Raw genomic sequence first — 23,259 nt, 5'->3', positions numbered from 1 at the left:
CTGTTTGAACTGACTTCAGTTGGTTCACGTGGATGCTTCCTTCCAGAATCAGGCTTTTAGAGCAGTTTGTAGTCAAGTGAGCTCCTCCATGAGACATGCTTCCATTGAAGTACAATGCACATCTTTACCTGCAGATGACTTGCTCTCTCTTGCCATTACAGTGTGTGTTAAATTTTTAATGTAGTGGTTGATGATCATTTTTCCCCCCAAGGTGATTTCTGATACGTCGTCGAAGTGTTTAGTGAGTGCCACTGACAGTGCCATTTGTTCCACGTTTTTCAGATATATTGGGAAGTCAGATTCAATAACAATCAGCGTGTGGAATCACAAGAAAATTCATAAAAAGCAGGGAGCTGGTTTTCTGGGCTGTGTGAGGCTTCTTTCAAATGCTATCAACCGCCTTAAAGACACTGGATGTAAGTAAGCTAAGGATGAGTTTCTTCTCTTTCAGCTTGCTTGCACATGCTTTGAAAGAATGACAGTTAATTGGGGTTTTGCTGGATTTTATAAAGCTTGTCTATTCCAGATGGTTTGGTAGTTTGTGGTGGTGTTTTGTTCTGTTGTGTGATTTACACTTTATGCCCTCATTTTGTAGATCAGAGGTTGGATCTGTGCAAGCTTGGGCCAAATGACAACGATACTGTTAGAGGACAGATAGTAGGTGAGTAAAGGTTTTAATCTTTTGATTCTCTTTTTATCTTTAGTTTCTGTAGTAGCTATAGAAATTCTCTTCTAGATGGCAGTTTTCTATGTTGAATTCTCCTGTTTGCTGCCAGAACCATTTGGACCTCAGGCTAGAATTATGTAGGTAGAGAATTAAAAAAAAAACCCAAACCCCAAACAAACAAAAAACCAAACCAAAATGCTCAAACCACCCCAAAAAAACCCAAACCAAAATATTGTAGTAAATGTTGGGGCAAATAAGACCATAGATAATAAAAAAAAAAAAATTAGGAAGTTTTTAATTTCACTGTAAAGAATGGTGGCAGTTTGAATGTGAAGTCTCTGAAAATTTGACTACAAAATTCTTGGCTATTGAGAGCTCCAGCAAGGCTGTGCATCCTTTAGGTTTTTGGGAAAACCTAAAAAGCATCTTGCTTACAAGCAAGTAAAATTGCTGTCTGGGTCAATTAATTTTGTATTTTCATGGCTTATTAACAAGTCTGTCACCAACCTCATTAACTGTGCTTTGTCATTCTGTGAATTCATGAGCTTTAAATAACTTCAGAATTAAAAAGAAGCTGGCAAATTGTAAAGCAAGTATCCACAAAAAACTTTATAAACCCTTTCTTTTTGGTGAATTCTCAGTTCTTTGTGAAGGCAGCATTTCTAATAGGTCATTTAAGTCAAAATTTTGTCAGGATAAGGAAGTTCTTTATTTATAAAGCAAGATGTCAATGAGAATATTTGGACATGAGGGAAAGAAAAGTGATTTTTTTTTTGTCAGTTTTATGTTCAATTCTTAGTTGAAATTATATCCAAAGTGCACTTCTGTCAGCCAGGGAACACCACTGAAATATCAGTCAGCAAATAACTGTGTTTGTTTGCCTCCCTCAGAGTTCTCTGTTGAATAACACCTGTGACTTTAACTCTTTGTGTAGCTTTAACTGTCTGTCTCCATCTGATCTGCAAGGACTTGCATTAAGATCAGTGTGTGGTGGCACAGGAGAGTCAAATGATGGTAGAAATGTGGAATTTTAAGTGCATTGCTGACACTTGAGGCTGTTCTCGATTAAATTTTCCACATGAGCTTGCACAGAAGAGTGAAGGATGAATCAGTCACTTCTCTGGGGTGTGTTTTGTTGTGGGTTTGATTTGCTTGCTGGCTTTGCTCCAGTGTCCTGGTCCCCTGAGCATTCATGTGTGTGCAGCTCTGTGGGAGTGCCCTTGGAGAGGAGGCTGAGCTGGGGGCACAGGGGAGCAGGTTCAGGCTGTGCTGGGCGCTCCATTCTGCTCACACCACGGAGCAGGGACTGTGCTCTCATGCTGCCCTCCAGAGTATGAATTCACATCCTGGTCAGCATCGCTGGGGAACGCTGCCATTCATTAAAGGGGAAGAACACCCAACCCAAAAACCCCTCTCCAAAGCAGAAAGGTCTGGGAGGCCTGTGGCAAATCCACAAAGAGCCTTCAGAGAGAACTGGTCAGGGAGAAGCAGTCAGAACTAGTCAGCAGTGTGGGCACAGACTGGGCTGCCAGGCTAGCTCTAGCTGATGTGCCAATGGGAAGTGGTGCAGCCAAGGCAGCACTGGCTCTCCTGGGATGCTGCTGGGGCTGCCCCTCAACACCAGGAGCTGTTGGATTGTGCGCTGAATCTACAAAAACCCACCTTGTCAGGTTGCAGCAGAGACCCAGAGCAAAATCTGTGTGTTCTGTTTTCTGTTGATAGCATCAGAAAGGTCAAGTTTACTCAGTCGTGGTTCTGTTTTAATTTAATGCATCCTTGGTAAGATTCCAGACACTCCTGTCTTTTTTTAAGTTGTCATTATTAATCTTCTTATATTTTAATCTTTCTTCATTAATGCAACTTTATTGAATGGATGAATGAGCCTGAGTAAAACTAGGTAATTCCACTACAGCAGTTAGATGGTAGAGAAATCTGGATTAAAAATAAGTAAAAAACTAAAAATAATACTTATTAAAAATTAATACTTACTACTTACAAATATACTCTCAATTCTTCCAGTTCTAAACTCTTTTGAATTAAGAGACCGTGGAAGATTGGAAACCAATATTAAAATGTAATTGATATAATTAACAATTGTTTATGTTAATTTCTGTTTATGTGTTTTGCTTGCCAAACCTTGTCTACCTGCAGTGCTGTGAACTTGTAATGTGTGGGGTCATGGCAGAATAAATACATTATGTGAGATCTTGGTTTGGTTGAATTTGAAGGTGTCTTTCCCTCTAAAGTTGTTTTGTAATATTAGTATTCATGGAAGATTAGGAGTTAATGTGGGTTAGGAATGGAGCAGGTAGTCCAGGGCTCCCTGGGTTGGTCTGAGTTCTAAGCTTCAAAACACGTTGAAAATCTGGGGACTCGGGCAAAATCTGCCAATTTTGCTCCAACTTTTTAAACTTTCTGATATTTACAAAAGTTTGGTTGCATCCAAGTTAAGGTCTGCAAGATCATTTCACTGTATATAAATAGGACTTGAAGACAGTTGTCCAGAGGTACATTAATGCCACCTCAAGAAATGTGGGCCACAGCACGTATTTAGCTTTTTAAGCAATTGTTTTATTGTTAAAGGCATAACAAAGCATCAAAAAACCACCCCAACTCCACAGGAACATAAGTGTCATAAATTATCAGATTGGACACTTGCAAACTGTGATATTGGGAACAAAAGCAGCCTAAAAAAAAAAAATCTTTGTTTTCATAATTGCAGTACAAAAGCTTCAGGCATAAATACCCATTACAGTGAATCATGTAAAAAAAAAAAAAAAGAAAAGTAAAGCAGTTTTGGTGAGGGCAAGCAAGGGCTTTTCAGGATGTTTTGTGTAAGTTGAATTTGACTTCTTGCCACTGGTGGTAGAAAGCAGCCAAGAAACCAAATCTGAAGTGCTTCTAGCAGTGAAATTTTGCCTGGTTTTGTGTTTGAGTGCATATGTGTGTGTTGAAACCCATGGGCACACAAAATATGTGAGAAAGAGTCAAAACCAGGGAGGAATTCCTGATTTTAGCTCTCCCTGTTCAGAGTTCTCCTGTTGGGCCTGTCCCGACCATGTGTTGAGGTGGCACCCCACTGCCACCAGTCGAGTGTCACAGTCCATCTCAGCATACAAAATTAATTGCAGTTTCACAGTTCACTTCCTTTTCTGCCTTAGCTTGCACTCATTTTCCTTAAGCTAACTTTTTTGAAGTAAGATGTATAGAATTCCATGTATGACAACAGAGTTCCTGCACAACCATCTTTGATTTGTGAGAAGGAGAAAATATCCCAAACATGTCTCAACTTAGTGTCCTCCAAGTTGTACCAATTTTCTTTCAAATATAACAGTAATTTACATTCAGATGCCACATCTTTAATAATTCTTTTATTCTCCTAATAGTCAGTCTGCAGTCCAGAGACCGAATAGGCACAGGAGGACAAGTTGTGGATTGCAGTCGGTTATTCGATAACGATTTACCAGATGGGTAAGCTGACATCACTGTGATGAAAACACAAATTCAGCTCATACAACAGACGTGCAGTAGTGAGAAGTCAGTGTGCAAATAAATTATTTTAAATCTTGCACTCAGAGTTTTGCAGTTCTGCCTTCAGAACAGGAGCTGAGCCAGCTGAGGTACACAGAGCAGTTGATAGTTTGGCTGTTGTCTTATCTGCACTTGGAAAAGGGGAGGTGGCATGTGTAAAGAAATGCTTTGAAAAATAACTTGTCCAAGAAAACACGGATTTCAGATTAAATCACAGCCAGCAGAGTGCCTTATGCATGCAGTAGTTTTATAGCAAGGAAGTGACTTCTTCTTCATGCACCTCTCAGTGAAGAAAACATGACTAGAAAAGGTCATGCAGCCCAAGTTCTTGCTGTATTTACCTTCCAAAGGCAGAGTTTAGGATTCTGGTTTGTCCCTGTGAGAGTTAATGACATCATTATCACCTAAAACAGTTTTGCAAACAGAGGAAAATACTCTGGTTTAGGTTCTGATGCTGTCAGCAACTTCTTCAGAGCAAACACAGACTTTCTGAATGTGATTCTTGGCATGTAAAGACAGGAGAAAATGAGTTTTCAGAGGATGAATTTTGAAATGCAAATCATCATCCTAGTCTGTAACAGCATTTTTTTGTTAATTTGGAGTCCAAATAAGTCAAAAACATTTTTGAAAATGCTTCTAAATTTTCATTTCAGAATGTTCTTTTCATAAATATTGCTCACTTAATTGTGTAACTGCAAAATTTGCTGTACAGCCTCGTGAATTTCTGAGTGCAAATTTAATAATAATTGAAAAGTCACGTTATTTGAAGCTGACTTTTTAATGAGCAAGTAGAGCATGAAGATGCTATGAAAGCATTTGTCAGAGTCAGTGGTCAAAAAAAGTTAAATGCATTATTCAGCATGTTTCCAAGTGGTTTCTTTATGTGGCTGTTTGGGTTCAATTAGAATTCAAGCCATTATTGAATATGAAGGTGTGATATTGTTAATGATATGCCTCCTTCCCAGGGAAGAATATGTTAAACCATTCCTGAGTTCAGCTTTCAGTTGTTTCCTGTCACCTCGTTCAGCTAACGTGATTCATAGCAGTGTTAAGTCTTCCTGAGCTGGGCATTTCTGTTGGAAACGTTTTGTGCCCTGGTTTCCTGGAAATTCCACTCAGTGCCTTATCTCTGTCTGCCCTGCAGGTGGGAGGAGCGCAGGACTGCTTCTGGAAGGATCCAGTATTTGAACCACATCACACGGACAACTCAGTGGGAGCGACCAACACGGTGAGGAATTCCTTGGGAGACTCTTGAGGGGATAGGGTTTGATAATTGAGCAATTCTAAGTGGCTCTCACAGGGGGGATTGGTTTGCTCATTCCTCTGCTCAGTCACTCTGTACAAGCTGAATGTTTTCCTTCTTTAGCATCCTTCTCCTTCAGTCTCCCTAATATTTAACTCAGATGATCATTCTGACTGCTTTTTTTCCTGCCCTAGTAGTAGCATCTTTGCTTTCTTGTAGAGGTGCCATGGGAGAGCTCTGTAAATACAGACATTACATTTTGCAGACATCTTAAGGAGTGCAGAAGTGAGACCATGACTAGCTCTCAGACATAGCTCTGTAACCCAGACCATGTAACCCAGAACAGTTACAGCTGATTGCTGTAGAGCGTGTTTGGGAATCATTGTGAGCACTTTTTCTGATCACTGTAGATGTGTGTTGTGAAGCTGTTCCTCAAGCCACTTTTGCTGTTGCCTGTGTTGCAGGCAGTGTCATTGCATTTTTTTCAGACCTCTCTGCAGACTGACTGTCTGTGGCTGCAGATGTTCTCTTCCATTCTCAATATCATTCTGGTCTCTGCATGGATATATTTGATTTTCAATAATCTGCACTGTTAACACTGTCAGCTCTGATATATTTGCAGTTTTAGAGTGAACAGCTTTTTATTTTCCTATTTCTGTTTTTTCTGGTATGTTGAAATACCCATTCTAAGCTCTAGACACAGTAGAAAAACAAATGCGAAATGTATAATTTGTGTTGGTGATTTCTTCTGGCCTTGTCAATCCTCCTTTAACCCATTCAAAATCCTTTTGAAAGCAGCACTGAGATACAAAATCACACTGGTCAATGTTGCTCTCATGAGCAACTGCTTTTATTCTTGCTTAGCCCTTTTTCACCATCCTTGCCTAATAACATTCCTGAAAAGTTAGAAGGAATGACAAGGTCTGATCACTTCCTCAGCCCCATGAAGGGAGAAAGATTGGAGGTGAGGAGGTTACTGATTCCTCTGGTGAGCCCAGAATAGGAACCTCCTGCTCCCGTGGAAGTGTCCTGCTGGGCAGGTCACTGAGGTGTCCCCAGGTGTGTCGTGTGGCCCATGTCCATGAGCACTGAGGCTTCCCCCTGTCCCCAGGCCAGCATCCGAGTACTCGAGCCCAGGCAGGCCCCTGAGCTGCCTAGTGGACGAGAACACTCCCATCAGCGGCACCAACGGCGCGTCCTGCGGGCAGGCGGCGGATCCGCGGCTGGCCGAGAGGAGGGTCCGCTCCCAGAGGCACAGGAACTACATGAGCAGGACACACCTGCACACTCCTCCCGACCTCCCTGAAGGATATGGTAAGGAAATGGTGACTCCTGAGGGCCTCAAGGAACTGGGAAAATGGGTTGTGTCTTCTCATGTGTAAGATACTTTTCAGTCCTTAGTTGAAGGAAATCAGTCTCTGTGAGTCGTCATGCTGCATTTCTTGTTCTTACGTTTATTAATTTGTCTTGATTTCACAGAGCAAAGGACAACCCAGCAAGGTCAGGTCTATTTTCTGCATACTCAAACTGGTGTCAGCACGTGGCACGATCCAAGAGTACCTAGGTAAGAAATTATGGAAGTGCCCTTAATATTTCAAATGAAAATCATTTAAGCAGTGCTCTCCTCCAAGTTTTCTCTGGCTAATATTTCTGATTCTTGGCCCCTAATACATTATTTTAACATGTCATTCATCAAAATGAATTAGTCTGTCTTCCCCAGTTCTTCAAGTTGGTGTTGTGATGAAAAAACAGAAAACCAGGAAATAAATTGTAGTAATGTTAAGAAACAGGTACAGTTCACTGATTCTAAATTTCATATATGAATTAGAGCCAAGTCCAGATTTTAGTACTCTGCAACATAATGAAATAAACAATAGAATCTGAACACTTCCAGAAGTGTTATCCATCTTCAGTGAAAACTGGGATGGATTGAAACAGTCAATCTGCTTTTCCTGTTGCGACTCTCTCAAGACCTGGAAGAAAGCAAATCCTAAGTCCAAATTCATTGTCCTTATTTACACATTATACGTGTATATACTGTTCATGAATGTACATGTGATCATTGCTGAAATGTTTGAAGGGAAAGGGTGATACTGGAAATTATTGGTGGCTTCTGATCGTTCTTTAAGAAACCAAGAAATTCTGTTGTAAATGATAATAAATCCTGTTGTAAACACTTGCTTCCTAAAGTCCACAAATGGTGGTGTGAGATCTGCATGTGTGGTTTGAAATTGGCAGTCTGTGCTGGCATTTGTGACAACCAGAGGGACTCCATGAGTTGCTGCTGGTGTTCCTGTGTTCCTTCTTATGGAAATGGTTGTCCCAGGAGGGATAAAATGCCTCAAGACCACATTTCATTGTTCTTTGAGTTATTATTTTGTTACTGTTTTTGTCTTAGAAGATCATACCTTTGCTTTGATACAGCTTTGATGCACTGCCTGCAGAGCTGAGGCTGCAGTTGTGTAGGAAGTCAGTGACTTGTGTATTATATAAGGGCTCTAAAAACAATAATATGAAGATCTAATCCTTAAGTTTGGGGTGTGATACTTCTGTGCGCAATCTAAGTCGGCACTGCCCTGAGGTGTGGCAGCACAAACAGCAGGAGTGTCTCTGAGAACAAGAATTTTTTGCATGAGGATAGAATTTATGTCATTTCTAAGGAATATTGTATTTTGAGGCTAACAGCCACAGTCATGTAGTCAGCAAAAGTAATCCCAGCAGTGCAGCAGCAATGTGTTCACAGGGAATAGCAGCAGAAGTTCAACCCTAGAGCTTCATGTTTCCATTAGTGGCTCCTTTGGAATCCCTGCAGACTGTGCCTTTTAAGGCATTCTGTCCCTCGGCTCTTTCCTCCCTCAGCTCCCATGATTTTGGGAGAGCTGAACACCTTTGGGAAGAGCTGCACTAGACAGTGTGAGGAGTCTGAGGTGTGAATTGCATCTATGAGTAAGCAGTGTACATTTTTGGAGACCAGCATTTGTTTTCAGTGAGGCTCTGGAACAAATTTACATCTTCCTAATTTCAGCAGAATTTTTCTTGAGACCTATTGAGCCACCTCTGCATTGCTCAGGGCAGAGCTGAGTCATTGTTCATCTAATCCTTGATTTGAAATAGTTTGTTAGAGAGCTGTTTGCTTCCCACAAGCTCATGGGGTTCTGGGGCAAAGCAACCAGTGCCATACACATCCCATGTGTAATTCTTCATGGAAAGTATAACTCTTCAGAAACACAGTTTTGTTTTGTATGAGTTTCTAAAGTGTGATTCACAGCTTCTTACGTGACTAATGTTGTTTTAAAAAATGTTTTCTGTCAGAATTGGTGCAGAACCGCAATTCCATTTTGACAAATATGGCAATGGTCTTTATTTTTGTTTGAAGCCTTTATTAATTTAACAGCTGAAGTTAGTTTGTAAAAACGAGGGTTATTTGATAAGAAGTTCTTTCCCCACGGCATATGTTCTGGGGTGTGTGTTTTTGCTGTGGTGGGCTTGTACCTTGGGAGTAGAGATTCCAGCTGAACAGATCAAGTTTCTGAAACAATACATTTTCTCAGACTTCATGGAATTGTTCTGTTATATTTACGCTTGTTTGGCTCGGAGGCCAATTGCTGAGGTATTTTTCATTTTATATTTGTTTTCACAGGGATCTTAGCAACATCAATTGTGAAGAGCTTGGTCCACTGCCTCCTGGATGGGAGATCCGAAATACAGCAACAGGCAGGGTTTATTTTGTTGACCATAACAACAGGACGACGCAGTTCACGGACCCGCGGCTCTCTGCAAACCTGCACTTGGTCCTAAAGTGAGTCCGGAGCGTCTGGCACGCGTGGAGGGAAGGCAGCGACTCCGAGGGGTCCTGGCTTTGGATCGGGATGTGCTCTGCCATTCCAGGAGCCTTTAAGGAGTAGCTCTTTGACACACCACCAGCTCCCTCTGTTTCACAGCAAAGATGAGTTTGGTCGCTCCTGACAAAAGTCTGCAGGAGCACTTAGGCAGGAATGTGGTTGTTGTGATGCACAGCGGGAGGGAAGAAAGTGCTGTCTGGTGGGAGAGATCGGCCCATAGATTTTTTTTTTTTCCCCTAAGAACAAGAGAGACACTTTGTTTTCTTTATACTTGATTCTATTTGCAGTTATGAAGAACTTGTTTTAAAGTAAGAAGTTGCGTATGAGCCAGTGGTGTGAAATACTGATGAGTTAGGAAAGGGTGCACAAGAGCCAAACTATTCTCCTGGACTAAAGGAGAAATAACTCAGCTCCGGCGTTCAGTTCTAGAGAAGGACTAGTTGATATGATCTCAAAATAAGGCCCCAATAATTTAACTCAGATTTTTTACAAAAAGGATTAAATAGGAACCGCGTTTTTTCTGCCTTCATGTTTTGATATCATAATTTCATCTCACGGTTTTAAAAAGAGAAGGGGAAACTCAAAAGAATTCTGGCTTGTGTTTTATTCCCTAGGCACTCATTACGCACTGGGGATTTTCTACTAAAAATGGAAACCAAAAAGCAAACAATATATATATATATTTTTTTTTTTTAATTTTTTTTTTCCCCTCTCAGACGGCTTGACCGCGGTACTTGGGAGTTTGATTCTATTGTTTCTCCTGCTAACACCTTTTAATACTCTTGGGAAACACCTGTGAAGTATCGAGTAGGTGTTAAGTGGAAGAAACAATGAAGGGTTAGTTAGATGGAAAGCCGGGCAGCCCTGGGTGAGGAGTCAGTAGGAGGAATAGTCCTGTAAGGAAGTGAATCATTGGGGAGAAAAGCTGGAGGAAAGAATAATGGGAACAAGCACCGAAAAGACAAAGCTGAGGAATGGAAAGTCATATCCAGGAGTCAGCACGTCTTTTATGCATTACACAAAAGCTGTCTAGCCTCTTGTACCCAATATATACTTGAACCTCACACCTCAAGAGGGAGAGGAGCCTAAATATCGAAAATATGTATTTTGTTTAGAGAAATCATTGCCTTTCTGTGTGTATGTTACAGGACTTTAGTAAGCCACCGTCATCCAGACACTTTGGGTGCTTTTTTAAAAGTTTAAAACAAATCAATACTCGTTTTAGCTGAATTGAAATTGGTGGTTTGAACATAAAATGATCTTGAAAAAAAATCAGCAGTGAAGGAGCATGTTCATGTCTGAAACACAGAAAAGTTCCCTAAATCAGTTCAGATTTAGATATTTTACTTCAAGAAAAACTCCAGACACTCTTAGTTATAGCAGTGCAATTCTGAAACTGTAGAAAACTCAGTGAACTGGGCTGTATTTGACAAACTGGCCTTCTCAGGTGGGTTTATTTTGAAATGGCAGAAGGGGCACAGTAGCCAATTCTACATGGATTGTGGGGGACAGATAACAGAGCTACCTTTGTTAGCTGGAAAATCCAATTTGACTTTTAATTTCCAGAATCACAGAACCATTTAGCATTTATTTCAACTTAAAGTTTCTCCTACAGTGTGCTGAAGTTTTTCATTTGTCCATCTGTCTTTCATTAGGAAAGGATTTCAGAAACTCACCCAACAGTGTCATCAGCAAAGTCTGCTGCCTGATAAATCATTTTTGGTGTTTATTCTTTCATTACACTAAACAGCATGTGTGAAACTTTCCCCTGCCTTGAGCCCACCTCCGTATTTGTTCTTTAAAAAACAAACAAACAAAAAAAGTAGTTTGCCTTGGGCCTGTCATTTTGTAAGTTATTGAAGAAATAAGTTTAGACTTCGTGTGGGATGAGTGTGACAGTTTTAGGTTCAAAGGCATGATAAAAAGTTTACTTTCAGTGATACTTACTTTTCTGTTGAGCTGAGTAAAGCCATTTGTTCTTCCAGTTATGACATTGTAAGTTACAAAAATAATCAGACTTGTTACTTAGTTCTGTTCTAAGACATTGACCAGGAGTTTCTGATAATTTTGATAAGTTATGGCACCTGAAAAGTATTTAGTTGTATCCTTCAAGCAGTGTATGGAATCAAGCATAGCCACTCAGCTGTGAAAACAAACTGAGAAATGAGATTTAATGACTTTAAGCACTGCAGATTGTTTAGCTAATGCTGCATTGATTATTTTTAGTCTAATCTGGAAGATGGCATTTTATTTTTCTCCTCCTAGTACTTCCTTATTTTGGGAAGCACTGGGAAGAGAAAAGTAATGGTTTCATTTGATGCTAAATTCATGCTCATTTCAGAGATTATATTTCCTTCAAGAATGATCCTATCTAGCTTTGTGCTTGCGGGAACTGTGATCTTTACCCTTACAGGTGCTATGGAGGGGTGCTCATTTTAGTATATAAATATGGCCTTCTCTGGTAGTTCTATACAAGGAATATTTTCACTTAGTCCTCCTTATGGAATTAGAATTTTCAGAAAATGGAATAAGGATTTTGCTTTAATTTGTGTATCAAGTAAATGCAGTTTAAATGCAATTCGTATTTAATCACAAAATCACCATGCACCTGGCACAAATGACATAGAGCCACATTCTGGAGCCACAGCCAGTGTGTGTCTAAATTATTACATTAATTTGTATTTTTCTGGATGTCCCTGTGGAAAAGTCTGGAGGTGAATTTTGGTTGGCCAGGAGAGTTTTCTACTAGGCCGTGTATCAAAACACAATAGGCTGAAATTATAAAATACATTAAAACAGTGTTTGGTTCCATCTAATATTTTTTGATCTTTGATATTAAAAAAAACCACCTAGTATTCCAGTGAAAAACATTCTAAATTTTAATGTTTCTTATTTATCCAGTAAATGTAGGGTATTCTCATGTGCTCCAGAGAGAGATGATATTCTTAGGCTTTAAAAATGCAGTTCTTATCCTGTGTTGCTTGGGAATGCCACACTAAAAAGCTATAAAAATATCCACTCACTGTGTACAAGAAACAGCACAGAGAGAACATCTCTGCAACATGATCCATTTACTTTTCCTAGTAAGAAGTCAGATTTACAAAATCTCTTAGAGTTGCTAGTAAAAATACTTGTTTATCTGTACCAATTAGTTCCATGTGAACTCCCACATTCCTGTGGTCCAGACTAGGCCAGGTACAAGGGACAAGGTCCTTGCCAAGCTGCCAGTACAAACATCTTTTTGTAAGCTTACTCTTTTCCAGACAAGCCATTTAAAACAGACTATGGTATTGACTGTAGATTAGAGGCGGAGTGTTTGGCAGATCCCTGAATTTTAAAATGGAGGATGGGAAAACACGCAAAGGAAATATGGAAATGGTCTCTGAGAAATTCAGTGTCAGCAGCTTAGTAGTAAAATTGTATGGATAATACCTTATTGTGTGTGCTGTAACCTTTTGCATACTTTGTAGAGTAGCACTAGTAGAAATAACAAGCCCTAAAAACAACTGATAGTTGCCAAGAAGGACAGACCCATATGTCTTTAGTCAGGATAAAATCGCTCTGAATTTATTCTTTACTGGCCCCAGACGTTTTCAGTGCAATCACAGCAATAATCGCAGCAAATTGAAAGCAGTTTAGGTACAAAGCCTGAACGTTCAAGAAGAGAGCAGGGGATGGATGAATGGGTCTCTGAAGCAGCTGTGTGTGTTTGCAGTCGGCAGAACCAGCTGAAGGACCAGCAGCACCAACAGCAGCAGCAGGTGGTGTCCCTGTGCCAGCTCCCGGACGAGGCCGAGTGCCTGACAGTGCCGCGCTACAAGCGGGACCTGGTGCAGAAGCTGAAGATCCTGCGGCAGGAGCTGTCCCAGCAGCAGCCTCAGGCCGGCCACTGTCGGATCGAGGTCTCCAGGGAGGAGATTTTTGAGGTAACTCGAGATTTTGACCCGTTTCTTAGCAGAGGGGGAAGGGGAGGGGGGTTGTTCACTTAGATGGAACCTCAAAGGCTGCAGTTCAAACTGGGATTTTACCATGGTGAGGAGGAAGCATTCCAGGGGATACCAAGACAGTAATGTAATTTAAATAGATGCATTTACCGTGTAGAGATGAACTAAGTCAAGGAAAGCTTTCTCTATGGCTGGAGATGTGCAGCCTGTGTCAGGGACTGGGGAAGGAGTCCAAGCACTTTGTGTAGAAGATCCTGTCTCACTTCTTCCTTGTATTTGAGAAGCTGATGACTGTTTTAGAGGCGATATTACAAATGCAACTCTATTATTAGTGATTTGAAACAGTGTAACTTAACCTACTACTGAATAGGATTTCTCTTCAGAGTTCGGATGTCTTACCATCGATCTGAATTATCTCTCCATAATCAGACCTATTTTACATGGTTGGAGATTCCCACAGTGGGGTCTCTGCATTCTATTTTGGGACATGATTCAGCAGAATCATTCTGTTGACTTGACTAAACACAGTTATAATTCATTGGCCTTTCCTGGAGAACAGTTGGTCCTTTTGAGGACTTTCACCCATCCCACCCATCCCTCTTGCATTTTTACCCCACCCACAAATTTTATCGTCCCACTGTGCTGTCACAGTTTTTCCCAGCCAAGAAAGATTTGTATTGGTCTTCCCTTTGGAGAGTCAGATCAGTTCGTAAGCAGCTGAAGGAGGAAGGGAGGGAAGGCTACAGGATTATTGTGTTCTTGTTCAGTGCACTGTGTTGGGTCCCCACACACCCACCTGCCTCTTCTGTCCTGTAGAGACAAAGCTTGGGGCTGATACTGGGCATAAATAAAATCCAGACTTCTCTTTCTTCTCTAATTCCTTAGCATTTGTTCTGCCTTTCAGCTTGCTTTCTTGTTTCCTTGGTGAACTCTTAGTGACAGAGGAATAATCCTGTGGATTTACTGGGATGGCATTGCTGATTCCATTATTAAGGTGCTTCTTGAAGGCTGGCACATGTGTTTTACCCAGAGTACAGGCTCCACTGTTGACTTTTCAGGCTGCAAAACCCAGGAGCCCTTATGGAAGACAAAAGGAGTTTACTGACACAATTTTTTATAAGTTATGTGAGAATGAGGAACAATCACTGTTCAACCCTGCAAATTTAATGGGAGGTGATTCTTCTTATCTTCTCATCAGTTTATTTGACAAGTGTTATCACATTTGAAGAAAATGAAGAAACAATCTGTGGTTTGAGAAACTGATGAAGATCTGGAAAGATAATATCCCATTTAACAGTGTACCTTTTGGACTGGGAGTCTGAGACTCCCCTCACTTGCAACACACAGCAGCAGCTTTTAGTCTGTAAACAACAGTAAATAAAAGGAAGTGTTGTGTGTTTACAGGAATCCTACAGGCAAGTCATGAAGATGAGGCCAAAGGACCTGTGGAAACGATTAATGATAAAATTTCGTGGGGAGGAAGGCCTTGATTATGGAGGTGTTGCCAGGTAAACAGTGGCTCCTCTGTCTCTTCCCTGCACCCAACAGCCCCTGTGCTTTGAATCCTAAACCAGCCCAGTGTCAGCCCTGCTTCTTTTACATTATTCTTATTTATATTTATTTCTGTAACAGATTAACATGTTAGAAGAATATATGGCTTTAGGTAGTATTTTAAAAGAAAAACTGCTTCAAAAAAAGAACTCATTTATTGGAAATAAAATGCAAGTTACGCATCATGTCAAACATCTGTCATATGTGAGAGGTTTTAGTATCTATTAAAATTGACATATTTTTCTTTGGTTAGAGAAGTTTCGGTAACTGAGAATGTATACCACTAAATACTTGGCTTTATGGCACAATTTTAACGAAAAAATTTGCTTTATTGCAAACTGTCACTGCTGTTTGAAGCAAAATGTTAAAACTCAGCAGCTGGTGTGCAACTTCTGAGGTTATTTTTCCCTTATTAAAAAATGACACGCCCAATTCTCAGACCATTATTTACTGATTTGTGAACACATAATTAGAATTTGAATTATATATCCATTACCTTAAAGATGGTTTATATCAAAAGCTTTGATTCCAACATCTTTATATTCAAGTGAATACATAATGTCTTGTCTTAGCGTGTAATGGATGTAAGAGAATCACAGTCAAAAACTTTCTTGGAAATAAATAACCTAAAGAAAAATCTTGGAAAGCTGGAAATCCATCAGGTGTTGTGTGGTTACTGAGCCAGTAAAAATAATTCTGATTTTAGCCATATCTCAGCATGTTCAGAGATAACTTCCTTCACATTTCTATTTAATAGTAAGATTTTAAAAAATCTGACTACTTTGAAAAGATTCTTAGTGTAGGAATGCATTTGTCTGTAAAGTACCAATAAATTATTTTATTTTCTAGGGAGTGGCTGTACCTGTTGTCCCATGAAATGCTGAATCCATACTATGGGCTCTTCCAGTACTCCCGAGACGACATCTACACCCTGCAGATCAACCCCGACTCCGCCGTCAACCCGGTAGGGCTGGGGCCGTGTGCTGCAAATCAGGGTTTTCTCACCAGAAACCAAACACACACCTGGACAGGCTTCAGCACTTGGGAGCCAAATTCTGATAATTGGTACTGCTGGACACTGAATCTGTATAATTATATGATAGTTTGTTTTTTTGTTCTTTGATCAAAGGAGCCTCTCAAATGTGTTTTTAATTTTCTGTCAGATGTCTATTTATGATTCCTTTGGGAGAAATTCAGTTTATTTTGATTGTTACTTGTAAAGCTCCTGGACTGGAAGTGAAATGCTCAGTGTGCCATGCATGAAAACAAAACAAAACCTCTGCACAGGGTTTGGGCTTGGGCTTTTCTTCTTCTGTGGGTGTTGAAATGTTGTCTCATGTACAGCAGTGGGGGTCTTGCTTAGCTGAGTGGCCTTGTCTGTGCTCTATTGCAGGAACACTTGTCCTATTTCCACTTTGTGGGCCGGATCATGGGGATGGCTGTGTTCCATGGGCACTACATTGATGGGGGCTTCACGTTGCCTTTCTACAAGCAGTTGCTTGGGAAGCCAATTACTTTGGATGACATGGAATTGGTTGACCCTGATCTCCATAACAGCTTAGTCTGGATACTGTATGTACTCTGTAGGGTACCTCAGGATGATAGAATGCTGTCTCTGTTATGTGATAATGGTCCTAAATCCTGGAAATAAGGTGTATTTTGATCTCCTGCTCAGGCAGATTTAAGAAATATCTTTCTTGCACAATTCAGCTTCTTTAAGGCTAAAATGCTCAAGCTACCCAGATCTTTGGGGGGAAGGTGTGTGGAGTTCATACTAATTTATTAATTTTACCTATTATTAACTGTAACAGGTTATTAAAATATAACATTGAAACTTTGATAAAGGTTTTTAAATGGAACACAGTAAAACTATATGTTCACCTTATGCAGGACTTTGAAATGCCACTGAAAAATGAAGCTGTGCTTCTGTCAGGTAGAATATATCTGCAGAATATGTTTTCCCTCAGTCATTTGCTGCTTTCTTTACACCAGTGAGAACGACATCACCGGGGTCCTGGACCACACGTTCTGTGTGGAACACAACGCTTATGGGGAGATCATTCAGCATGAGCTGAAACCCAATGGCAAAAGCATCCCTGTGACAGAGGAGAACAAAAAGGAATATGTCAGGTACATCAGCTGCTTCTTCCACGGTTCTTTTTCTATATCCTAAGGTGGGGAGGGACTGTTACTTGTTGAAGTAATTGTCAGTGTCGTGCTGTTGGGTTTTGCTGCAGCACTGTGCAGTGCTCTGGTGTAATCCTGTCAGTGGGGCCGTGTTTTGGGGCTGGATAAACTGCAGGTTTATTGTAGTCGAATACATCCTCCACAAACCCAATTTGCACTTGCTCGCAGACTTTATGTGAACTGGCGGTTTTTACGAGGAATTGAAGCTCAGTTCCTGGCACTGCAGAAGGGATTTAATGAAGTAATCCCACAACATCTGCTGAAGACATTTGATGAGAAGGAGTTAGAGGTCAGTGCACCAGTGTTGTGTTGTGTCGTCAAGTGTAAGGAGGCTCTGGGAGCCGCAGGAGCGCGGCCGTGTCCCGGCAGTCCTGCTCTGCTCTGACCTGGGGCAGGGGCAGGGCAAGGGCTGAGCAGCTCAGGGGGCACCATGGCTGTGTGTGCCTCCCATGAGAGCTGTGGGAATGTTCCTGCAGCTGGCAGCTCACAGCAACTCACAAGTGGCTGCAGCCTGTCCCCTGTAGCTCAAACCCCATTGAGCCTTCTGAAGACCTGCAGCCACCTGGGGCTGTGTCACTGCTCCAGCAGAGCCCTGGTGCAGAGTTCTCACAGGGCAGTTTCCTCGTGTGAAATTCAGTGCTGCCAGAAGAACAGTCTGTCACCCCCTCCCAGCCCTTGGTGCACTGACCTGGCTGGTTGCAGGTACCTGGGCTTTGGCAGAGCTCAGTTTTGACAGACTCCATTGGCCCTGTAAATCCAGCAGAGGGAAAGGTGCTGTCACAGACAAGTGTGCTACAGAATGTCAGGATCAGCATCCAGACAATATCCTCTGAAGGGAAATCTGTAGATCCCAAGCTTCCTTTAAACTGAAATGTAATTGCAGCCTGTGGAGCTGAGGGGTTTGCCATGTATAAAGGCCACAGGTAAATTATTCATGTGTGCTTCTGATCCCTGGGCTGGAACATCACTGATTGCTCCTCCTTTATCCTGAATATTCTCACTCCTAGCAGTGAGCCAGCCATGCTGCTAACCCAGAACCATTTTGCAGCTGTAGAATAAGAAAGGAGAAGGTCCACAGTGTTCTTAGTCATGAAAATGTCTTCAGAATTATGATCACATTCCTGTTTGATCTATTGTGGGTCTCCCTTCAGGAGCATTGCAGGCTCAGTGTCAGGAAAGGCTGTTTGTGTTTTGTGTGGTATCACAGGAACAAGATTCCTTTTGGGGTCCAGAGCTGGACCAGCCAAACTGCACCCTGGTCCATGCTCCTGAAAGAAATACTGAGGTCAAATGTGAATTATTCCTGTACTGTCATGCAGGGGCAGAATCTGTGCTTCTGTTTAACTGAAAGGTCAAGGCCCTTTTGTGTAAGCTTGAAATGCTTGTTTGGGTTCTTTTTAATTTGAATTGAGACCATTTGAAAAATGCCTTGTGTACAGAGGTAAAATTAAAAAACCAAGACAGATACATTTCTGCATTGCTTAAGATGAGGGAAAAGTTATAATTTGCCTTTGGTATAAAACCTGTCCATTTTTCACAATAATTTCCTCATCATTTGTTTGGCTCCAATCCCATTTTTATAGTGATCAATGATGAAATAATATAATGAATGTATTTTAAATTTACAGCTCATCATTTGTGGACTGGGAAAAATTGATGTTAACGACTGGAAGGCAAATACCAGGTTAAAACACTGTACCCCAGACAGCAACATCGTGAAATGGTTCTGGAAAGCCGTGGAGCTCTTCGACGAGGAGAGGAGGGCGCGGCTGCTCCAGTTCGTGACCGGCTCCTCCCGGGTGCCTCTGCAGGGCTTCAAGGCACTGCAAGGTAACACCTCCTTGGGAGCGCGGGGATCAGCTGGAAATGAGGCTGCAATGTGACTTCTAAAGAGCGTTTTCAATGCTCTGATTGCAATCACGAGTAGTTCTTGTTTGTATGTTTGCCTGGTGCCTTCTTATGCAGGTGCAAATGGCTCTTTTGTTTCGGTTCTGCACTTCCTTCTCTGGCAGGAGGTTCTAATCAGCTGAGATCTTAGAGGGGTTCCAGAAGCCAGGGTTTTAATTCCTAACTTGCACAAGCCCTCATCAGTTGCATGGGGGTTCTTTTAGACTGAAATGCACTAACACAGCTCAAGCTCAGACTTATTTAACAGCAGAGTCCCCATGAGAAACACTGACCCTCTGAATTGTATTTTTAGTGGCTGCTCAGATCACGATTCCAGTTTTGCTCAGGCTGGGACATTTGTAACCTCTTCTGTCCTTTGTGGCACCTTCAATGCACACCAAGTCTAAAGGATGGCTGTGCTGTAGTCTTTTTTCTTTAGCAGAGACATTAAGGAGATTTCTAATAGTCAGATAAATTTAATTAAAATTATAAGGAATTGACATTGTGACTCTGGGATTTTAGTGGAATTGACCACTGTTCAAGACCTGTTATAAAACAAGGACAGGTACAGATGTATGTTTTGTTGTATAAGAGGGGTGAGAGAAGATAAATTAAAAACTGTTAGAATTATGCAGTACACTGTGAGAAAAGGGTGATTTATTCTTCCTTATCAGTGCATTTTTCCTTACCTTTCCATGGTTTAAATAACTGCAGGGCTGTCTGGGTGGGCAAAGAGGAGTCTATCCCACAGCCACTGGGACTCTGCAGTTTCTTCCTGCCTGTTTATGATTTCATCTTTCTTGGTGCAGAGCTTCTCTTTGTATTTTAGTTGCTCTGTTGTTGCAGTGCAACAAAGACATTTCATGTTATTCCACACAGTAATAGAGATCTCTTCTGGGTTTTCAGGTGCTGCAGGCCCACGGCTCTTCACAATACACCAGATTGATGCCAGCACTAATAATTTGCCGAAAGCTCATACCTGGTAAGGCTTTTTCAGTTCTCTGTTGTGATCTGTAGCTTAAAAAACAATTTGCTCTCAGAGTATTTGGAGCAGTCTTACTTCTTTTGTCTTTTATGATATAATCAAAGCTGTCCCTATGACATAATCAAAGCTGTCCTTTAGGGAGCAGTCGAGGTGTGAATACTGGAGGTGGCTTTTATTTGATGGAGCTGCGTGGCCTCCTCCAGCCTTGCTGGCATCATTTGCAGCTGAGTGAGGTGTGACAAAGCTGGTGATTGTGGTGTTGGTGATGGTTGTGTGATGACACTGCTGATGGCAGGGATGTTGGAGGGCTGAAACATGTCTGTGCTTCCCCCCAGCTTCAACAGGATCGACATTCCCGCTTACGAGAGCTACGAGAAGCTCTATGAGAAGCTGCTCACGGCCATTGAGGAGACCTGTGGCTTTGCTGTGGAATGACCCTCCCAGCCTCTCCCAGACTCTATTTATACTCCTGTCAGCCAGAAAGCCCTTCCTTCCCTCAGCCAAGACTCAAGAAATGCTTGAAATACAGGAAACTTTCCCTTTTCTACACTAGGACACTGGGAGGGAAAGGACAACTTTTGGATTTTTTTTTTTAATTTTTTAAATTTTTTATTTCAAGAAAATAAGTCCTGTGGTTCCTGCCACAGGATCATTCAGCTGCTATTAAAAACTAATATCTTGAACATACAGAATGCTGACTTTTCCTACATTTCAACAGTTAAGCAGTATTCTATACTTAAAGACTACTACTATTTTTGTAAGAGGTAATCTATTATATTTGCCTACCTGATTTCTATTCTCAGATACCAAGACACAACTTCAGCAGTCGGTACAAGTCACGTTTCAGCCTGTTTTAAATGTATGATACTGAACAGCATTATAACTGCTATTTTTGAAAAAAAAATATTTTGGATTATTCTAACTTTGCATAAAATTGGCTGAAAGAATCATTAATCTTTTTAATGAAAGCCACTTACATGTTAACTGCATTTTCTTATAGTAAACCATTATATTCTGCAATGTAAATTCCAGGTAAATGTTGCCACAGGGGCTTTTTTTATATTTTTCAAACACGAATTCTGGATATGATGTTTTGGGGTCCTATTTATATCACTTATCAGATTCCTTCAGCAGAATTTCTAGGGAGTGACACAGACTGTATTTGGTACAGTCCTTGTGTTTACACGTGGAAGAATCTTTTCTTAATGAACAGTAGATGTTTTGAATTTTTTTTTGAACAGCATTTTTCTAACAAGTCTGTCGAAGAGTATTTTTTGTTGCTTTTGACCTTAAATTGAAGCACTGCATTTTTCAGCTGTTGGAGCACTGATGGGCTTTGCCAGTAGAAGCCTGTCAGTAGTTTGTTCCAGAATCCATCCTGTCCAGTCAACCAAAGTTTGTTTGAATGCAGCCAAATCATATTCTATATTTGTTGATGCTAAAGATTTATCAGGTAAAACATGTTGTAATCTTTGTCCAGCTGCTCATGACACGTGGGTTTAAGTTACAACTAAGGAAAAATGGTGTATTGACTGAAATATGTGTAATGTGCTTTGGAAATGAGGTTGTAAGAGCACATAATTTATTGATTGTAGGGATGGAAGTAAGTATATATATGATTTATAGCATGGGTTATCTCTTCAAAGGGGAATAAAATGCACTACCAGTAGAGGGAACTGAACTTTGATGTTAGTTTGGAAATTCTCAGTTGAAATCTGTCTGGTCTGCTCATGGTGTGTGGATAAATCAGGCTGCTCCAGAGACAGTGCCATTCTCCCCTCAGCCATGAGAATATTTGGAATAAGTAGCAGTTTTTTTCCAATCAGTGTTGTGTTTTTGTAACTTAGGTTACAATTAATCATCAAATCTGCACTATTTTTTCACTGCCAATGAGAAGAAAGTCAAAGGTATTGAAAATGCTAAAGGGATGGGATGTAACCAGCTGTTCCGTGTTTGCATGGAAGTCACAGGGAACCAGCTCATTTGCTGTCTGTTCTGTGCAGCTTGAACTAAATTTTGCTCTGCCAAGTTTGACTGCCACAGTGAGTAAACTACTACTGGATGTTGTGTGTTAGAATAGTGGGCAAGGGACTACTTTTATAGAATCGTGGTAAGAATCTGTGGTGAGCCAAATCCACATACTGGGTTTGTTTTTTTTTTTTTTTTCCTTTTTTACAGCTGTTGCTGGCAGGTTTGTTTCAAGGGACTTGCTTCCCTTTCTGGGCTGGCTGCAGGATGAGGCTACTTAGGGCTGTAAACAGAAAGGCAAGAGCCTGGCTGTGACAGCCACGTTTGAAATACATTAGAGCCTTTTCATTTCAGTACACTCTTGCACTCCTGTTGAAGGGCTGGTGCTTTTGCACCCATGCTGAGCTCCCCAGTTCAGAGTTTCAGGGAATTCTGTTACCAGGGAAGCTGCCCTGTGCCTGTGCAGCTCTGGGGGAGCACAGCAGGTTCTTCCCAGAGTTTGTCACTCCAAGTGCTGCCCGTGGCTGGGCCACAGCTCCAGCCCTGCCCAAAGCCTCTGCTCAGCCCTGCCAGCTGTAAGTGACTGCAGGGGTTTTACAGACAGGATGTTGTGGCTGTTCACTGGGAGAGACCCCAGTGTCAGAGCTGATAGAAATGAGGTTTTTATTTTTCTTTTTTTAATCCCTCTGTGCTTGCCCAGGCTGTGGCTGCAGCCTCCCTGATCGTGGAACATGGCAAATATAAAATCTGGCTGGTGGATTTACTGAATGCATAGTTATGGTCACGTTGCTGTCATAAAAGCATCTTTGGGGGGGGAGGAGATGAGCTCTGCAGAAAAGAGATCTGAGATCAGCTGATAATTACATTCATTTTTCACAGCAGCCTTACCAGTACATCTGTTTTCCTACCAAACATTTTGGTATGACATTGAGAATTTTTTTTAACTTCCACAGATATTGTAGATTTAATATATTATAGGCAAAACTAGACAAATCTGCATTGAACTTTCCATAGCTGACAGATGAGGATGAATATACCAAGTATTTTGAGTGCCTTTCTACCTTCATAAAGACTGAGAGCTTTAACTAAAGCACCTCATCACCCAGTCAGATGTTTATCTGAACGTGGTAAAGGGTTGATTCCTTTCCAAAATTTTGTTTCAAGAACATGTCAGCTACTTTCCCCTCAAAAAGGTGCTAAGCCTAATATTGCATTTTAACCTTGGACTTTCACCCCATGATTAATGTGAATATTTATTTCAATGTGTCCCTCTTACTGGGTTTTACTTTATCCAGTCTTTAGTTGTTTTAGAGAGATGTCACATCATGGTTTTATGCTGTTGCTTTTCATTATGAATGTTTAATTATGAACAGTGACTTTTGTAGATTTCAAATATACAGTTCACAGTTGAGTTTCAGAGGATTTAATTTCTCGGTGTAAAGAGTTTTGTAATG

At 41.0% G+C, this 23,259-nt stretch overlaps 1 protein-coding gene across 1 annotated transcript in view; it reads left to right on the top strand.

Annotated features, from left to right (window-relative positions):
• SMURF2 (SMAD specific E3 ubiquitin protein ligase 2) overlaps positions 1-23,232 on the top strand; it is a 58,714-nt gene extending 35,482 nt beyond the window's left edge. Inside the window, exons 4-19 of the mRNA XM_083874594.1 lie at positions 283-416; positions 596-661; positions 4,054-4,138; positions 5,343-5,426; positions 6,553-6,755; positions 6,921-7,005; positions 9,082-9,240; positions 12,999-13,209; positions 14,632-14,735; positions 15,628-15,742; positions 16,172-16,350; positions 16,771-16,908; positions 17,134-17,254; positions 18,594-18,795; positions 19,759-19,834; positions 20,173-23,232. Of these exons, the coding sequence (XP_083730720.1) occupies positions 283-416; positions 596-661; positions 4,054-4,138; positions 5,343-5,426; positions 6,553-6,755; positions 6,921-7,005; positions 9,082-9,240; positions 12,999-13,209; positions 14,632-14,735; positions 15,628-15,742; positions 16,172-16,350; positions 16,771-16,908; positions 17,134-17,254; positions 18,594-18,795; positions 19,759-19,834; positions 20,173-20,272 (2,062 nt within the window). The 3' untranslated portion in view covers positions 20,273-23,232. The remainder of the gene's footprint in view (positions 1-282; positions 417-595; positions 662-4,053; positions 4,139-5,342; positions 5,427-6,552; positions 6,756-6,920; positions 7,006-9,081; positions 9,241-12,998; positions 13,210-14,631; positions 14,736-15,627; positions 15,743-16,171; positions 16,351-16,770; positions 16,909-17,133; positions 17,255-18,593; positions 18,796-19,758; positions 19,835-20,172) is intronic.
• Positions 23,233-23,259: the final 27 nt, after the last annotated feature.

This window comes from Zosterops lateralis (assembly GCF_965231275.1).
Source record: "Zosterops lateralis genome assembly, chromosome: 18".
NCBI classification, from domain to species: Eukaryota; Metazoa; Chordata; class Aves; order Passeriformes; family Zosteropidae; genus Zosterops; species Zosterops lateralis.
Note: the sequence above shows the minus strand (reverse complement) of the source record. Positions and strands in the feature narration are given on the sequence as shown.